Source organism: Alternaria rosae (assembly GCF_020736505.1).
Source record: "Alternaria rosae strain MPI-PUGE-AT-0040 chromosome Unknown BKA58scaffold_4, whole genome shotgun sequence".
Taxonomy (NCBI): domain Eukaryota; kingdom Fungi; phylum Ascomycota; class Dothideomycetes; order Pleosporales; family Pleosporaceae; genus Alternaria; species Alternaria rosae.
Window position 1 is genome coordinate 439,734 of NW_025763573.1, and position 17,166 is coordinate 456,899.

Genomic DNA, 17,166 nt, shown 5'->3' on the forward strand with positions numbered 1-17,166 from the left:
CCGAGACTGCTGCGCCCGCTAGTTCGCGACTCATCCACCAACCTCACTTTCTCACACCTCTCACTACGGTCATCGCCTCCGATTCTGACGCCATACCTCCGCGTCTTGGGCGCTGTTTGCCTCCGAGACCCTCCCGCTCGCTTCTGTCCTTTACGTAGGGCATACCCCTTCACCATAAATGGAGCACGCCAGCCACAACGTCCGCCGCCTGCTCCGTGCCTTCGTCTGACCTGCCCGCCGACCGTGGGGTCACATATGAACGTCGCCGGCTCCTGCACATAGAAGGCATGGCCGCCAACACCGAACAACTCGACAGGTGCGTCATGGCGTCATTCTGGTGATGTCGGCCGGGTGTTAATTAATGTACAGACGGGCGAAGGCGATCGAGAAGGACCTGTATAAGCGCGCTGATGGCGGTTCTTCGTGCGCCGAGTTGGCTGCGGTGCTGCAAGAGTAGGCATCATTGCTACCTTATACCGGCGGCGACTAATGTCCGACAGATACCGCGCCGCCTGCGAGGCCCTTATCTTCTCCAATTTCGAATACGCATCCGCCCGCGAACTCCAGACGACGCTGTGGAATGCGCATCTGAAGGTCAACACCAAATTCAGGCAGGAACATAAGCTGGTGCGTCACCACGAGAGAAAGGACAAGAGGCATCGCTAACATCAGGTAGCTCAAGCGATCCAAGGACCATGTTGTCGAGATCCGCAAGTTCCAGAAGACCTATCTGCAGTTTATCAAGGCCAGCCAGCGCTTTTACCGCCAATACATACTGAACCTCGACACTCAGTTCGACGGCATCCCAGAGCTGCGCAAAATCGCCCAGAAATGGAAGGATGATAGTAAGCACGCCCGGTGCGCGCCACGCGACTTTGCTGATAAGAGAGCAGCCTCCAAGTCCTCCCCACGCCAGCGCATCGCCGCGAACCTGAAAACGCAGGTCCTCGTCTCTTGCCACCAGACGCTCATCCAGCTCGGCGACCTTTCCCGCTACCGCGAAACCGAACTCGTCGAGAAGAACAAGGACCGCAATTGGGGCCCAGCCAAAGGTTACTACGACCTGGCCGCAGAGATATACCCAGATTCTGGACATGCGCCGAATCAACTCGCAGTAATCGCCCGCGAGGACGGCGATCACTTCCGCTGCGTATACCACCTCTACCGCTCGCTCGCAAGCAAAGAGCCGTACCCGTCGGCCAAGGCCAACCTCGCGACCGAGTTCAAGCGCGTCATAACTGCATGGGACAATGGGCAGCTCATCAACAACCACAAGTCAGCCGACGGTAACACCGGTCGGGCTTTGATTGCTTGGTTCATCAGACTGCACAGCAAGCTCTACAAGGGCGAGGAATTCGCCGCGCATGATGAGTTGGAAGGCGAGGTGCTCAGCCACTTAGCCATCGAGCTCAAAGAGCGCCCGTTGGACTCCATCTTGACTAAGATCATCCTCATCAACATGTCAGCGGAATACTTTGCGACGGTGCAGTTGCAGAGTAAGTTATTCACTCTTCGCAAGCTGACTTTGCTAACGATAACAGGCGAGAATCCACCCCCGAACATCATGCGCACCTATTTCTACTACCTTCGTCTGAACGTGAAGACATTCTTCATCTTACTACAAGTTCTGCAGCCAGAGTTAGACCGCCTCTCCGAGGGCAACGATGTGAAACACCAGAATGGCGACCGCGCGGCCCATTTATCCGACAAGATCACAGCTGTGGCACGCCGTATCCTCCCAGGCCTTCGTCTATACAGCACCTGGTTCACGCGCTACTGGAAGGTACTAAACGCCAATATCGCCGATACCTTGAATCCTGTCGACGTCCAAGAGCTCTGGAAAGCCTACGCTGCTACCTTGTCTCTTTTGGCCTCGAGCTTTCCCGTCGACCAACTCCCACAAGAAGACTACATGTTGGAGGAGGATACGGATACGATTGGCTTTGAGCCGCTCATTCACCCGGATACCATGAAGCTCTGGTATAAGGGGCCTGTAATGAAGCAGAAGTGGACTGAGCTGGAGCGCAACCACCCCAACGTCGAGATGCTCATGCGAGTTAAGGATTTGCTCATCGATGGTCTGCTCCTCACGCAGATTGATGATGCACCACTGGACTTGGCAGGCCCGCGATTTATCTACCGAGAAGAAGGATTACCATCGGAGCTTCTGGCGAGCCCAACGACTCGGCCTGATGGATCTCCTGTTCTTTCAGTTCAGGCTACCGATATACCTCTGTTCAGACACACGGAGGCGCCCATTCCAGACGACCAGAAGTCACACTCTGTTGCGGCAGCTTCGGAATCTGCATCGACTACGCTTGCTAAAGACAATGCGATGCGCAACATGGTGGACGACCTAGTAGGCGACGAGACAGGACTGGACCCTCTAGTTGAAGAAGACGAGAATATCCCACCTACACCACCAGAGCAGACGTTTGACGACACGGCTGTGGTCAATGACAATACGTTTGTGCCGGGAGCTTTGTCCATCAACGACTTGGTCAACTCGGTTAGAAACTACAAGCCCTTGTCTCCTGCTCCCATGCCTGCCATGCTTTCCACGCCGATGGGCAGGTCGGGTTCTACGTCTTCTATCCGCCAGCCACCGAATCTACCTTCTGTGCCAGATGGTCAGTGGAATTCCAACTCCATCTGGAATCGCACGCCCGGTCCAGCGTCTCCCTCTATGCTAAATACCAACGGCCTTGGCAACGATCTCCGTCGACCTTCAATGAATGATAAACCCAGGATGTCTGGTCATGTACGAGGGGATTCAGCGAACTCGCTTCTGAGCGTCGAAACTGGTACTCCTACTGCTACTAGAGCTCCTAGTGGTATCGGCAGTGGCGCGGCATGGGGAAATCATGTTAGCAGCCCCCCAAACTGGGGATCGCCATATGGCAGCGACTTGAACAACAACCACCAGTATGGATACGCGAATGGAGCAAACATGGCGAGCCCGCTTCTGTTCAGCTCCTACCGGGGCAATGCCGAGAGCTCCTGGGGCCGCACTCCTCCCAACGGCCAAGGCGGCTGATCCAACGCCAGCGCAGCCGTAGCAGGCTGCTTAATGCTGTCTTACCATCAGTCGTTACCGTCGCTAGACATACGGTTCGCCAGACTACCAACCTGGTTTCTGCAAGACTGTCGTGTCGGAGTTGAAGAGGTCCGTTGGATGGGTCACGAGCGAACTCTCCAACTAAATGAGCGTGGATGCTCTTCCGCATGCGGCATGTGTGCTCCTATGACGGTTCGCTTGCATGCCATGACTTGTCCAGAGCACCATCGAAGATCAAGGGAAGGTAGTTAGATGGGGCGATTTGTTTACAGACTGAAATTATTGCATTATTGCTTGGGTTGGTCTTGCGGGCCAGCCAGGCTGTGGTCTGGCTTGAGAAATGACTTATCTTCCAGATGACCAAAGGCTTTGAGCTTCTGGATCGGAGATGAGTCGAGTCTCAACGTTCTATACCTGGCCTGGAAGCTCTACTTTACTTTATAGATTAACAAGGAGTTATGCGTACGACTACAGGCCTCAAAGTTAACGTGATGCCAACTCACATCCGTCCGGGATGCCTTTCGTCGTATGCACCACAAGATGCTTCACTCGGCTGCACCTGCCTTTATTGATTCGGGACTTTACGTGTCGGTGCAATTCTTAGCGCGAAGCTTGCTGCCCCTCGCTGTCCGAAACCCTGCCCCACATTCAGCACTTTCACTCCATTACGACACCAACCACGTCTTTTATCACACACAACAAACACAATGCCTGGAAACTACGAACTCTTCTGCCTTGAGAACCCGCTTCTGGACATCCAGGGTGTCGGGTGAGTCCACCTTCTTCCAGCTAGAGTTGCAATGCTTTGCAGCAACTGCGGAGGAGCACCACACTGAGCCTTTGCTAACAGCTAGCAGTGACCAGGCTCTCCTCGACAAGTATGGCTTGAAGGCCAACGATGCGATCCTCGCCGACCCCGAGAAGCACATGGGCCTGTACGAGGACCTGCTCCAGAACTACAACGCTGTCCTGATCGCTGGCGGTGCTGCCCAGAACACTGCCCGTGGTGCGGCTTACATCCTCGAGCCCAACTCGGTCGTATACGTTGGTTGCATCGGAAAGGACAAGTACGGCGAGACTCTCTCTAAGATCTCGGCCGACGCCGGTGTCAAGACCGAGTACCTCTACGATGAGAAGACTCCCACTGGCCGCTGCGGTGTTGTCATTACCGGCCACAACCGCTCCATGTGCACCGACCTTGCTGCTGCCAACAACTACAAGATCGACCACTTGAAAGAGGAGCGCATCTGGAAGCAGGTCGAGAACGCCAAGGTCTACTACGTTGGTGGCTTCCACTTAACCGTCTGCGTACCAGCCGTCAAGGCCCTGGCTGAGGAGGCTGCCGCTAAGAACAAGGTATGAAGATCTTGGATATGTTGAGAAAAGTACAGTGCACTAACCGCTCTCTAGCAATTCATCCTTAACCTTTCCGCGCCCTTCATTTCGCAATTCTTCAAGGACCCTCTCGACGAGGTCCTCCCCTACGTCGACATCGTCATCGGCAACGAGACCGAAGCCGCCGCATTCGCCGAGGCACATGGCTGGGAGACCAAGGACGTCAAGGAGATTGCTAAGAAGCTTGCCAACACACCCAAGCAGAACAGCAAGCGACCCAGGACTGTTGTCTTCACCCAAGGCACCGACCCAACCATTGCCGTGACCGCAAAGGAGGGCGGTGACGCTGATGTCAAGGAGTTCTCCGTACATGCCATCAAGGAGGAGCAGATCAACGACACCAACGGTGCCGGTGATGCGTTCGCTGGTGGTTTCGTCGCTGGTATCGTTCAGGGCAAGCCGCTCGAGAAGGCTATCGACATGGGTCAATGGCTTGCCAAGCTCAGCATCCAGGAGCTGGGCCCTTCATACCCCCAGCCCAAGCAAACTTACAGCAGCTAAGCGTCTCCACTGATTGAGCGCTGAAGCTCGTGTATTTCAACAATCTACGAGGGCATGCCATCGCGAGCAGGTTCGTGCTTGCCATACCTAGCGACTGCCATCGATGTGCGCAGCTAGGTATAGGCTTCGTCGAGGCATCTTGGAGGTGTTTCTGGCGTAAGACAAAAGTGAATCTGGCCTTTCAACAGCCGGAGATAGATACCCTCAGCTTTGATGCTGCTAAATGAATGAACAAATGAACAAACCAAGACAATAGGTATTCCATTGATCCTACGTTACTCTTTAACGACACGCTACTGGTCGTCGCGTCGTCCCAGTAGTGAACCTACAACTAGTATACCTTGAACTCCGCAATCCTGACCTTCATCCCCATCTTGGGCGTGAAAATCACCCTGACCTTCTGTCCCTCAACCTCCTTCCATTCAACCTCTGTAATCCCATTCGCAACAACTTCGCCATAGACCGCATCCTCCGCATCCGTCCACTCAGCACCGTTTCCCCCGCTAGGCACCTGAATCTTATAGCTCTCCGGCTCCGCAAACCCTTGTTCCTGATTCGCAAAGAACGCTAGCTCAGCACTACTCATACTAACACTCTTGCCAAAGTCGATCTGGAACCAGATGGAAGTCCCGTTGCCGATGGGTGTATCCCACCCGTTCTTCGCGTCCGTCTCAGTGTAGAACCAGATTCTACCGTCGATCGCGGGGTATGTGACTGACTGACTGGAGTCCCCCACCGAGGCTGAACCACGTGGGTAGGCTGTTGTAGAGTTGAGTTGGATAGACTTGGCGATCTTCCCCGTGATAGCCGGCGGAGCTTTCCTCTCCAACTCAACTGTAAGACGAGTCAGAGAGGGACTTGACGCAACGACTTTCCCATCGACTTCGACGCGTAAACCCGTGCTGTTGCCACCGTAGTGGCTACCGTCTTTATCCCACTGTACGGCGATTTCACGGCCGTGGTAGATGATGCGTTCAGCGCGGAAGTAACTCATTTGGGCGGCGGATGCCAAAGGTGCTACGTCTAATACGTCGTCCGCAGAAGGCCGTATGCCAACGAGACCAGAGAGGACGAGGTCGTTGAAGCCAGAGTGGAAGTAGTGATGTGAGCGCTTGAGTCCTACGATGGGGAGACCGGTGTCGGGGTAGTAGTCTTCTTCTAGATCCAAGATGCCCGTGTCGGGGTTTCGATGCAACTGTGCGTATTGACGGAGTAGGTTTGTGTAGTCATCGCTGTTAATAACACCCGTCTCCCTCCCCTTCACATAATGATCCAAGAAGTTCGCGAGGCCAGAGAGGACTTGTGTCATTTGAAACGGCCAAACAGGGCCATTCCACTGGCATTCTGGGTTGGGGCCTTCGTACCGGTACTGCCGCATGTAGTACTCGTAACTAGGTTCTACAGTCCGCAGACCGGCTTCTCCCTTTAGTTTGTCGCTGTCGAGGATGTGAGACCAGGCTTCTGCGTAGTCTGCGGTGTCGTCGGGCAGGTCGTGCGTCCAGGGGACCATGCCGACGAGTTCGCGGCCGCGGATGGGGTCCCAGTAGGTGACGTTTGTGTTGTTGACTTGGTAACGGTCGATGAAGTGGGCGAAGGTTGTGTTCCAGAGGGCGTCTTGGACGCGTTGTTTGAGTGCTTCGGCGCGGCTGTTGTATGTATCAACGGTGCTGTTCATGGAGCCGGCGAGCGACGCCATGTTGGCAATGGCGAGCGCGTTGGCATACTGATAGCTGTTTATGCTGGGGCGGAAGGAGTCACCGCCGAAGAAACCGTCGTAGCCGCCTGACGAGTCGATGCTGGAGATTGTGTATTCCGTTGCGTCGCGGATGGGTTCGACGTAGTATAGCCCCTTTGAGGTGTCGAAGGAATCGTCCCAGGCGTCGTATACGCGCGTCATGTCGGAGAGGCGCTTGATTGCGTCTTCCTTTACGCCGTCAACGAGATAGCCCTGCCAGACTGCTGCGGCCATGCTCTCGGAGAATTGGCGACTGTTACTGTTGGCGCTGTACATGAACGTCGCGTAGTCTTCTTTGAAGCGGCGGTCGCGACACCATCGACCCTCCAACAGGTGGAATCCAGTGGCATCGTTCAGACTTGCGAAGGGCTTCGTCTGCCAGCCGACATCGTCAAGAAACTCAGTGGAAATGTATCCGTAAGCGCCTAGGTCGCGTTGGTGAGCGCGGAAAATGGACCAGCGGTAGTAGTACACATCAGTAATGTCCTGATCGCTCGACTCGAAAAGTGGAATGCGGTCGCGGTACCATGCTGCGTCGTTGCCGTAGTGCTTGTCCACAATAGCATCGACATCGAGGAGCGCATAGCCCAGCTGGAACAGAGGGATGAAAGCGAGTGAGTTGTAGAGCTTCATGATGGGCCAATGGATCTGTAGTTGAGAAAATCCAACACTACGATGCCTTGTAGCATACGGCGATCTCGCTCTTTTACATATATTCCGTCGTCTTGAGATCAAGATTAAGGTTTCCGAGATCCCATGATCCGAATGCGAGCATCCTCGTTTCTCCAGACTTTTTCTCCAGATTTACATTCGTGACGTCCCCGTGCATATTGCTAGCCCGTACCGTATTCGTTCTCGCGGCGCGGAGTATTTCTGCAAAGAGCAAGTCGCTTCGTGTCCGTCATCGCGAATCCCCCCGTCGGCCAGTTACCGAGTCAGGATCGATATGAGGTGACCCACTTCTTCCCCGCGATCTGTGAGATCATCACGGAGATAATTTCTCCGTCGCAACGTTACACAAGATTTAAATCTGGTTGTATAGAATGATTATGCAGACTTCAGCCGGTGCCGCGGTTGTTGTTCGTGTTCGTGGGGTGTAGATCAAGGTAGGAAGATAGGCTTAGGCCGCCTGGGGTAAAAACTGGGTCTGCGAACCTTGCGCGAATATGCTCAACTGTAAATGATACTCAGTCAGAACGCTAAAATGAGAACATTGAATTAGATTAAATTCAGCTAGCCATTGCAACTATAGGTGTATCTCGCAAATTCGTCATCCGTATACGTTGATCGTCATAACCCATCACTCGATCGATCAAGAAATCAGTATGGCGTATTGCCCTTTCTGATGGCCTCCCAATCTGTAGTACTCTGACCCGGTGCCGGACCAGAATGTTCATGGTGACCATGAATGGCAGGATTATTGTCTGTTCCACCAGCCCCGGTGCCGAAGCGCCCGGTGTTCATGGGTAGACCAGTGTGTGGCTCAGTGACCGTGTTGTCGCGGTCTAAATCTGAGATAGGATGCGCACCGTAGACGCCGTGCTGAGTTTCACTGTGGGTACGTTAGAACTAATCAACACTGTCAAACCCCTGAGCATGAGCTTACCGATCGCCCGAGATCATGGTTGGGTTGCCAATCGGACCATCAACACCCATGTGCTCCCTCTTTCCTACCGAACCAGACGACTCAGTCATTTGTTGGTGCTCCATAGCTTCACGGGCCGGGTGGCCCTTCGGTGGGTCCTTGTGAAGAAGGTGCTTGCCCTTCCAGCGTGGTGAGTCGGGATGATCATCGCCATACTCTCTGGAGTGTCTAGGACTGTAGTCGCGAGACTGGCGCGGTGAGGACTCAGGACTGGCAGTCGACTTTTCCTTCTTGGACTTATCACGGTGCAAGAATCCAAGAAGGCCGTGCTTCTTCTTCTCCTCGCCTTCATTCTCCTTCTCAAGCTCCTTCTCACGGTGATGTTGTTCCTTGACCAGACGCGCTTGCTCCTTCTCGTGTTCCTTGGCCAGACGATGCTCGTCTTTTTCGTGTGCTGCGACGGCCTTGTCGTGTTTGTGGACTTCTTTGTCGTGCTTGTGCTGTTCCTTGTCGAGTCTATGCTGCTCCTTCTCGCGATCATGGGCAATCTTCTTGAGACGCTCTTCCGCCTCACGCTCGTCTTGATGCTGGGAGTCGATGTAAGCTGCACCACCCAGCCCTGCTGCGCCTACAGCACCACCCATAAGAGCGGCGTTGCGCTTGTCGTGACTATCGTTGACGGGAACTGCCCCAGGTCCCCAGGGTTGAGATGACATTTCCTGGGTATGCGTGTTGTGTGGTGCGATGGTACCTGAGGTGGGATATGAGGCAGTCGTGGTAGTTTCGTACATAGGATAGGAAGATTGTGCCAGTCCTTGGGTTGGGTACGCAGTTTGACCGGAAGGCGCGATGGTGCTTGAGGCGGGGTACGATGTGCTCGTGCTGGTCTCGTGCATGGGATAGGAAGACTGTGCCATTCCCTGCGTTGGGTACGCAGTCTGACCAGAAGACGCAAGCTCTTGCTTCTGTCGAAGTGGAAGCTGAGTGGTGTTGTCGTCATGCTTGGATCCTGCGTAAGCTCCTGCCCCCAATCCGGCAGCTGCAAGACCTGCTCCTCCAAGCGCAACATTCCTGTTGATGTGGTCGTTGGGATCAGTGCGATTGACATTGCTTTGCGTAGTGGGATCGTTGTAGTTGTATTGGCTTGTTGGAGAAACTGGGTTGGTCGCTCGTGCGCCGGCTGCCGTGGGATCGTATCTCTGGTCTGGCATGGAAGCGGCAGGCTGAGTCATCTTGTGGTCGCCATACGCATTGATAGCGTCTTGTGCTCGCTGTGTCATGCTTTGATTACCATACGCAGTACCAGCATTGCCAGCTTCGTGTGATCCGGGTTGCGTCGTCTTGTAATCGCCGTACGCATTACCAGCTTGGTATGCACCGTAACCGGCGGCGCCCGCACCTCCAACCAAGGCAGCATCCCGGCCATAGTGATGCTCGTTCTGCTGACCAGCCTTCTCGTCAACCTTGGGGTCTAGGCGGTTCAATGTGTCTGATTGATGAGGTCCAACCGTGGTGTGCTCCTTTTGCTTGGATGGATCAGGCTTAACTCTTGGGTCGACGATATTGGCAATGTTGCTGCTGTGCGGGCCGATCGTACGCGACGCAGGGTCCTCAGTTGTCGGTCCGACGTTGTGGTGTATCTGTTTGCTTGGCTCTGGCTGAACCCTAGGGTCCATGATGTTGGCAGCGTTGCTGGAGTGAGGTCCGATAGTGCTTGAAGCTGGTCCGCTGTCGGTGTTGTCACGGTTGGCAGCATAGAGACCACCAGCAGCAGCAGCAGCGCCAGCTCCGGCGAGGCCAGCATCGCGACCGTAGTGGTGCTCAGGATGTCTTTCAGGGACTGCACTGACGGTAGATGTCTGACTTAGGCCACTTGATGGTTGTTGTGCACTCGTATCTGGAATTGGGGCAGGGGCTCCAGTGGCACCGTAGAAGTGATCGTTCCCAGCTGGCTGAGCAGTAGAGGTACTCGCAGTGGTGAGTGGCTTGGAGAAGTTTGAGGTTTGCTGAGGGGCAGCAACATTCGGTCCCGTGGCAGAAGTGTAAGAAGAATTTTCGGGAATCGCAGTGGTAGTAGTGCTAGGAGTATCGTTCTGGTGAAGGATATGGTGCATCCCAGCGGCTCCTACAGCACCTGTACCCAGTACTGCAGCGTCACGGCCGTAATTGTGCTGTGAGTCTGTGGTCTCGGATGGGCTGTGTGAGACAGGAGGACCAGAGATCGTTGCACCACTGGCAGGAGCCGCCTCAGTCTTGGCCAGTGGATCGAACCTCTGCTCATCGAACCTCCGCTCCTCTAGCTTAGAATCGCCTAGGACACGAGGGTCGAGCATTTTACTACTGTACGGGCTTGACTCTTCGTACAAAGGCTGGCTATCAGCAACGTCCTGGGTGTCGTGAGTCTTCGAAGCTGCATGCGCACCTAAGCCCGCTGCACCAGCACCAAGACCTCCGGCAATGGCAGCATCGCGAGCGTAGTGATGTTCATCTGCCGACTTTGGCTGGGGCTCTCCAAGTGTCCCAGTGTGTCTAAGCTCATGAGGTTCGCTTGCAGACGTGGGGTCAATGCTCGAATGCTGCACGTGAGATGGGTCCAATGTAGACGTAGGCTCTGCGGCCGCAATCGGTGCGCTTGCGTCTGTGGATGAGGGTTGAATAACAGGGGCGTAGTTGAGGAATGTTTTCTCGTCGCTGGGTGTAGCAATGTATTCGCCAGGAATGTGCCTGTGTGACTCAAGTCGGGGATTTAGTGGACGCTCGCCAGTGCTCGACATGCCAGTCGTCGGGGCTCCAGCGATATTAGACTGAGTAGCTTCTGATTCGTTGACATCCCGGGCCCCGTACTCATGCCCCTGGGCAGAAGGGGGAAGGGCGGAAGATCTCGAGGCAGCTGCAGTCGTAGCGGCCGCGGTAGCAGCTGCCAAAACTTCGGGATGGTGGTCTGACGTCGGCTGGCTCGAAACATTGCCTGTCTGAGTAGATCCCGTAGTGTCTCCCGGTGCAACATGTCTATATGAAAGCTGACGAGTATGAAGACCTCGGTTGCGAGCACCCTGTCCGTCTGGCTGCCTCTCTGGCTGTGAGTGTGCCTGAGAAGCGCCAATGGCAGTGGCGGCCGCGGCTGCTCCAGCCAGCCCTTCCCTTCCATAACTGTCGTGAGAGGGGCTGTCATTAACACCGACTCCCCTCTCTGTTGTGCCAGATTCGAGTTCACTGATGCCTTTGTTGTGAAGAGGCGAGGTGTGCTCAGTGGGATATTGCGTGGATATGGGGTCTTGGTGAGGTTTTGAGATGACACCGCCAGCGAGAGGGAACGATCGATCAGTATCGGCGGTGTAGCTCTCCTGTCGCAAAGTGTTCTCATATGGCTGTGTTTCCCTCGCGTAGGCAGGATTAGCGCCTATTGAATCACGATCGATTGCACTGGGTTCTACACTCTGGTCAGGTCTTGCGCGTTGGATAGTAGATTAGATCTACGTACGGGGATATGTCTGGCCTGGGATGACGCCTGCTCCTTCGGTCATTCCCGCTCCCTTGGTCATTCCGGCAGTTCCATGATCTCCGCCTCCGACTACTTGGTCTTGACCCAAATACTCTTGAGTGGGGTTGTGTGTCGACATGGCAGCATGTCCCTGGCTGGCTCCAGGACCGAACCCAATCACGCCGCTCTTGATGCTCGCGACACTTGGGTCCGCAGTGTGGCCATGGGGGTAGGCATCGGGACGTTGAGCTCCTCCAGCAGTCGTGGTTGCGCCTTGGAGGGGCTGCGAGGTACTCGTGTGATGTTGCGTCCGGATGGGATCATTAACTCCAGTCGCAGCTGCTGTTGTGCCAATGGGCCCATCGGTACCGACTTGTGTGGGTGTTCCATGTGCATCACTTCCGTGAAGGCCTGCAGAGTCGCCTGAATGGGCCAGCTCTGTGTATGGAGCGCCACTGGTGGTTTTTATGTCGTACATTGGCTGTCCTGGGGTGTCATTCCGTTTCTTGTGCGCAGTAGTTTGGTTTTGGTCGTAGATTGGGTGTTCCTGACTGGGACTGATGTTAGTATGGGCGGCGCTCAAGCCAGTGTAAGTACATACCCCCCAGCAGTGGACGAAGATGTGGGCGCATCGTGGGCGACATTGTCGTCTTTCTTGTGGCCATGAAGGACGCTCTTGATCTTCTCCATGGTGTTGCTGTTTACCTAGGTAGCTAGGATGCAGCGGGAGGATGGGCTTGGAAGGCTCTAGTTGTAGTCAAGGATCAGCTCAAGCGTGGGACTAGAGTAGCAGAAAGCAGGGCACAGCTCGTGAAGTCGACGGTGTGATGGCGTTTGTTGTAGCTACCTAGCTCGACGCCGATGAGGTCATATAGAGGGGATAGCTGCAGGAGCTAGGCCCCCACCTTCCAATGGCATGGCTAGCTACCGCGTTCCAGCCACAAACAGACACGCCTCATGCCCATTGCAGCGGTTCGAGCTGTCGCTGGTGCAGGTGAAGGTGCACATGGAGCCAAAGCAAGTTGTTTGACATGCGGGGCAGCGTCATCCTGGTAAACGATCACTCGATTTGAGGTCGGAGGGCCGTCGGCGGATCCTCGGCAAACATGGTGACTTGAAGGGTGAGTAACCTTGAAGGTGGATGGCAGTGCTTCCTGACGGATGACCTAGAGTGACGAATATGTAGATATGATACGCCCGCACGTTCAATCTCGCGTTGCGGTGTGCCCTACAAGTATAGAGATGACTTCACCGATCTGTCCCACACGAATTTACCCCACACTGGTTGCGCAATTTCCGAGCACCTGACCAAGACGTATTGAGGTAGGCCGAATGCAGGCACGCGGCAACTGAATCTGAATGGGCCTGGTCTGTGGTGGGACGTCCGATCTTGACAGAAGTTTGCATGACAAGTCGAGCGCCGCGTATTCCAGGCTGTTCGAATACGCTGCCCATGGCATCTGGTGAGGCTCGGCGTGCACCGTCTCAACGCACCATCCCAACCACCTTCCGCACCTGCGCTGCCACTATCCGACAGTCAGCGAATGAGGCCTGCGGGTGCGCGAATTAACGATAGTGGCAAGCCCATGGATGCGACTCCCAACGGCAGTTCACCCTCCATTAGCCTAGCGCTCACCCGCGCGCAGTCTGGCCCACCTTTTCTAGCACTGGGCTGTCGCTAGCAGGTGCTCGGCCGACCTACAACCCAGTCGCTTCACGCCGCCGTCTGTTGCGCTTTTCGCGCCTGCTTCCATTCTAGAAAACTTCTACCGCCAGGCATGCATGCAGCAATAGTGTCGCGCAGTGGGAGCAGTTGACCCCCCCTTCGCTCGTCGGTTCAGCGTCGTAGCGAGCCTCCGTCACTCCCAAGCCCAAGCCCAACATCGCCTTATTGAGTGCAGGGCGCTTCTCCGCGTTTTCTTCTAGCCTTGCAGCGCGTTTCATCCGCTGCAGCTGTCACCATATCATCCAACCCTCCCTCTTCCCCAGTGCACTGTGCCCGACCTCTGGAGCGTCCCACCGCAGTTTCGGATACTCCATCTTTTGCCCAGCACCCGACCAGGGCAAGGATAGCACCGCCGTCTGTGCCCCGACCCACTCCCTAATCAGCCTCACACTGCTGCCGACATCATACCGGACCATCCTTCCGAGTGCAGTGCCCTTGCGCTTGTTCTTCAACAACGCTTTTACACTCTACACATTCACACCAACCCTCACACTCTACCACTTTAATCACCCTCGCAGCTCCCTACCGCCCATTGCCCACCATCTCACCCACACACTTCGCCCACAATGCCTGGCCATCTTCGCACTCGCTTAAAGCGCGTTCTCACTGCTGGCTCACACAAGAATGCAAAACCAGAGGAGCCCGAGTCGGATTTCTACAAGCCTGGAGAGAAGATGCCTCCCCTCAAGTACCGTCGCGCCGTCGACCCTGAACACAAGAAAAAGCTCGAGGCTTTCAGCTTTTCGACTGCATGGCGCCGCCACAGCAACGCCTCTCTATACTCACCCATGGGTAGCAGGCTACCGAGCCGTAGGAGCAGCTTCAGGAGACGGAGCCGTAGTCGTAGTATGCACCGAAGTCGGAGAGGAAGTTGCTCCTCAGACTACGATGCTGAAGAGTGGGTAGACAGCGGCATCGGAGCGAGCATCGCCGGTGACGACAGGCCGGCAAACATCAAAGAGGCGTCTGACGACGAAGGGGATGTGCTCAATGGTGTGTTTGACTATTTGTGACATGACTGATGCGGTACTGACATGCCTAGTCGGCCTCTCCCGCAATCCAACCGAAGACCCTCGCGATGCTCGCCGGAAACAATCACAAGGCGCTCGCCGCTCCAGCTCTGTCCAACAGCTTTCGAGACCCGCTACTGGCTCAGACCGCACTCGTAACCCCTCGCAACCATTCTCGCCCGAAGAGCTCGAGATCGCACTACAACGGTCGCACCTCGAGGCTACGAAAGAGGAGTCGGATAAGAGTGCCAGCGAGAGTCCATTCGAGGACTTTGACGACCCAAGCCCTTTCCTGAGGCCGCGTGGTGGATCCATCTACGTACCATACAACGGTCAAGGCACGCCTCCAAAGCTGCCTTTCTGGGGCACTGCATACCCCTCGTGCGACGACGCGCCATCCAGAGGCCATTTCTCGAGACGGGCGTCGGTTTTCCTAGAAAACGAAGACGGCTCTTGCACCCCGCAGTACGATCGCCGCGAATCTTTCTTCGTACCAATGAACGCTCCGGGCCTGACGCAAGCACGTCAGATATCCGTCTCCGAATCCTCTGACGACGAGTGCGTATGCCCGCCTCAAGCTGCCGAAGCGCCGCAACGTAAACCCCAGCCTTGCGCTCCTTGTGACGCTATCGCCGCGATCCTCGCGAGGCCCGATTGATTTTCTCTCTGCATTAGCGTTCACTTCACACTGTCGATATTCGATGCATTCGGTCTGTACATATTGTCCATTGCATTTCTCGGCGTTACTCCATGTAAGAACCCTCTGATCGGTTCCATGTTTACAAGCCAGGCTTGGCTTTTTTCCTTCACGTTCTGGGCTGGAATGTCTCATAGACTACATCTGACATCGTCAATGGTTTCACTTTCACGTCACTACATAATCAAATTCTTCAAATTCTTCACGTCTTCAGTCTTATCACGTTTGAGCTCCGTCTCGTGTATGTGCGATCACAGGTGTACTCCTAATACTCGGTAATAATAATCCACGAGTTCACAATTACGCCCGCGACTCAACAATGTTCAAATCTGAGATTGCTATGCGTCGGCAGCACGCACTCAACATTCAACAGCGACGTGCGGTGCGGTCTTCGGAGCCGGCCACAGCCACCCACGTGCACCCCAGTGCCAGCGATCATCACAACCTGCATTGCATGCACCGTCACTCGCTGAGCCTCACTCTGCGCATCCCAGCCGCGAAAAGAAAGAATACCCACTCCCCAATGGCCATCAAACACGATTCTTATCCTCGCCAGAACACGCGTCGCATTGCGTCGTCGCGTTGTTCTCCTTTACCGCCCTTAATTGCACAGAGCGTCGTCGCGCGTGCACGGCTTTGCTGATCAGCATCAGTGTTCCTTTTTCCCTTCTTCGTCTCCTCCCACACGGTGTGGCACTTACTCCACAGTCCACATTATGCATTGCAGCTCAACGCGTCAAGTTTGATGGTACTGGTACGGGACTCCGGAAGTATGTATGTACAGTAACAGGGTCCTGTCAACCGCTTTTTACTTTGGCGCGCCGACGCCGATGCAGATGCAGACGCGCGCTCGGTCCTTTTGCCGTTCCTCGTTGTTTTCGTTCGTGGGGGGAGCACCTGGGCGGGTTTATTGATAGATAGATTTGCAGCTTGCCCAGGCGTATGTGCACGTTATGCTTGATGCGTTGTAGTACATGTATACCCCAGGATACATCTAAGCCTATTCTAGGTGTGAGGAAGCATTCCCAGCACGAACCAGTAGAAAACCTCCCATTGAAGAACCTTTCGATAATGCAGATGCACGGCGATAGTCACGCCATGAGTGCAGTAAAGAAGTTTGCGCTGCCGATACTTCCGTTGATGGAGATGGATATACATTGACACCAATCCAATCCTTCGCCGGGAAACACTCATCCGATTGAGCATCGCATCCTTCCTGATCCTACAGTGCGGAACGCAGTGCGGAATGAATAGGCGGGCAGATCGCACGATGCGAGTTGCGAGCGACACAGCATAAAGGACGGCTTACCTCTTACGTACAACCGCTTAGTCTCTGCTCTACTCTTCCGTTTCTCTTACGGGATTCGCTTGCTCGCGCCACCCCACCCCGCGCTTGTTCCTCTCGGCGGGCTGGGCAAAAGCGTCCCTGACGTAATTCTACGCTGGTTCCGCCATGATGCCGCCGAGAAAAGGATCAGCAAGTTGCCTGAACCTTGGCCTGTTTGTGTCCCCCCACCGGGCTACTTGCTTTGCGCGAGGCATGTCTTGAGTGCACTGATCAATATCTTGAGTCGTGGTCATGGGGGGAGGATCCCAGGCATCTGCATGTAGAGTTCTTGGGCTTCAAGCGTATTTTGCTGATGATATTTTTTGTGGGGGATAGGGCTGTGGTGGGCTCGGAGATTCGGATCGAGCGGATGGAGTTGGGGTGGTATGTAAGCGGCGCGGTGCTGGGAATAAGGGTGGGTGGGATATAAGGATGCAGTGGATGGATGATGGGGGCGGAGGGTGATGTAAGATCGCTGCTGTGTGTTTGTGCCACCGGGAGAATGTGAGCGAGTTGGCGTTACATTGTCACGATGGTTACATGTAGGTGTATGTCACCTGGTGATCTTACGTAGGCTGCTTCTATGGGCAGGAAGGGTGATGTGATGTCAGACTGTGGCCGATATGTTTGACTTGCTCTTTTGTACATGTT

At 54.9% G+C, this 17,166-nt stretch overlaps 5 protein-coding genes across 5 annotated transcripts; 3 read left to right on the plus strand and 2 right to left on the minus strand.

The window, feature by feature from the left end:
- Window positions 1-287: 287 nt before the first annotated feature.
- On the plus strand, window positions 288-3,037 carry BKA58DRAFT_438386 (uncharacterized protein; the record flags this gene model as incomplete). The annotated part of the gene is made up of 6 exons (XM_046173583.1): window positions 288-316; window positions 370-453; window positions 501-627; window positions 677-845; window positions 894-1,496; window positions 1,542-3,037. 6 exons carry the CDS (start codon window positions 288-290, stop codon window positions 3,035-3,037), a joined length of 2,508 nt encoding a protein of 835 aa, XP_046025854.1.
- A 728-nt stretch (window positions 3,038-3,765) lies between these two features.
- Window positions 3,766-4,954, plus strand: BKA58DRAFT_312271 (carbohydrate kinase PfkB; the record flags this gene model as incomplete). The annotated part of the gene is made up of 3 exons (XM_046167371.1): window positions 3,766-3,827; window positions 3,916-4,414; window positions 4,469-4,954. 3 exons carry the CDS (start codon window positions 3,766-3,768, stop codon window positions 4,952-4,954), a joined length of 1,047 nt encoding a protein of 348 aa, XP_046025855.1.
- Window positions 4,955-5,285: 331 nt separating this feature from the next.
- BKA58DRAFT_358331 (six-hairpin glycosidase) lies at window positions 5,286-7,401 on the minus strand (the record flags this gene model as incomplete). Its single annotated transcript, XM_046168708.1, has 1 exon — window positions 5,286-7,401. The coding sequence occupies exon 1, from the start codon at window positions 7,320-7,322 to the stop codon at window positions 5,286-5,288; it is 2,037 nt and encodes a 678-aa protein (XP_046025856.1). The 5' UTR covers window positions 7,323-7,401.
- Window positions 7,402-8,009: 608 nt separating this feature from the next.
- On the minus strand, window positions 8,010-12,445 carry BKA58DRAFT_313741 (uncharacterized protein; the record flags this gene model as incomplete). Its single annotated transcript, XM_046167443.1, has 8 exons — window positions 8,010-8,241; window positions 8,296-8,642; window positions 8,757-9,129; window positions 9,208-9,535; window positions 9,638-10,114; window positions 10,433-11,704; window positions 11,756-12,312; window positions 12,372-12,445. 8 exons carry the CDS (start codon window positions 12,443-12,445, stop codon window positions 8,010-8,012), a joined length of 3,660 nt encoding a protein of 1,219 aa, XP_046025857.1.
- A 1,428-nt stretch (window positions 12,446-13,873) lies between these two features.
- On the plus strand, window positions 13,874-15,328 carry BKA58DRAFT_142393 (uncharacterized protein). The gene is made up of 2 exons (XM_046164615.1): window positions 13,874-14,474; window positions 14,524-15,328. Exons 1-2 carry the CDS (start codon window positions 14,048-14,050, stop codon window positions 15,147-15,149), a joined length of 1,053 nt encoding a protein of 350 aa, XP_046025858.1. The 5' UTR covers window positions 13,874-14,047; the 3' UTR covers window positions 15,150-15,328.
- Window positions 15,329-17,166: the final 1,838 nt, after the last annotated feature.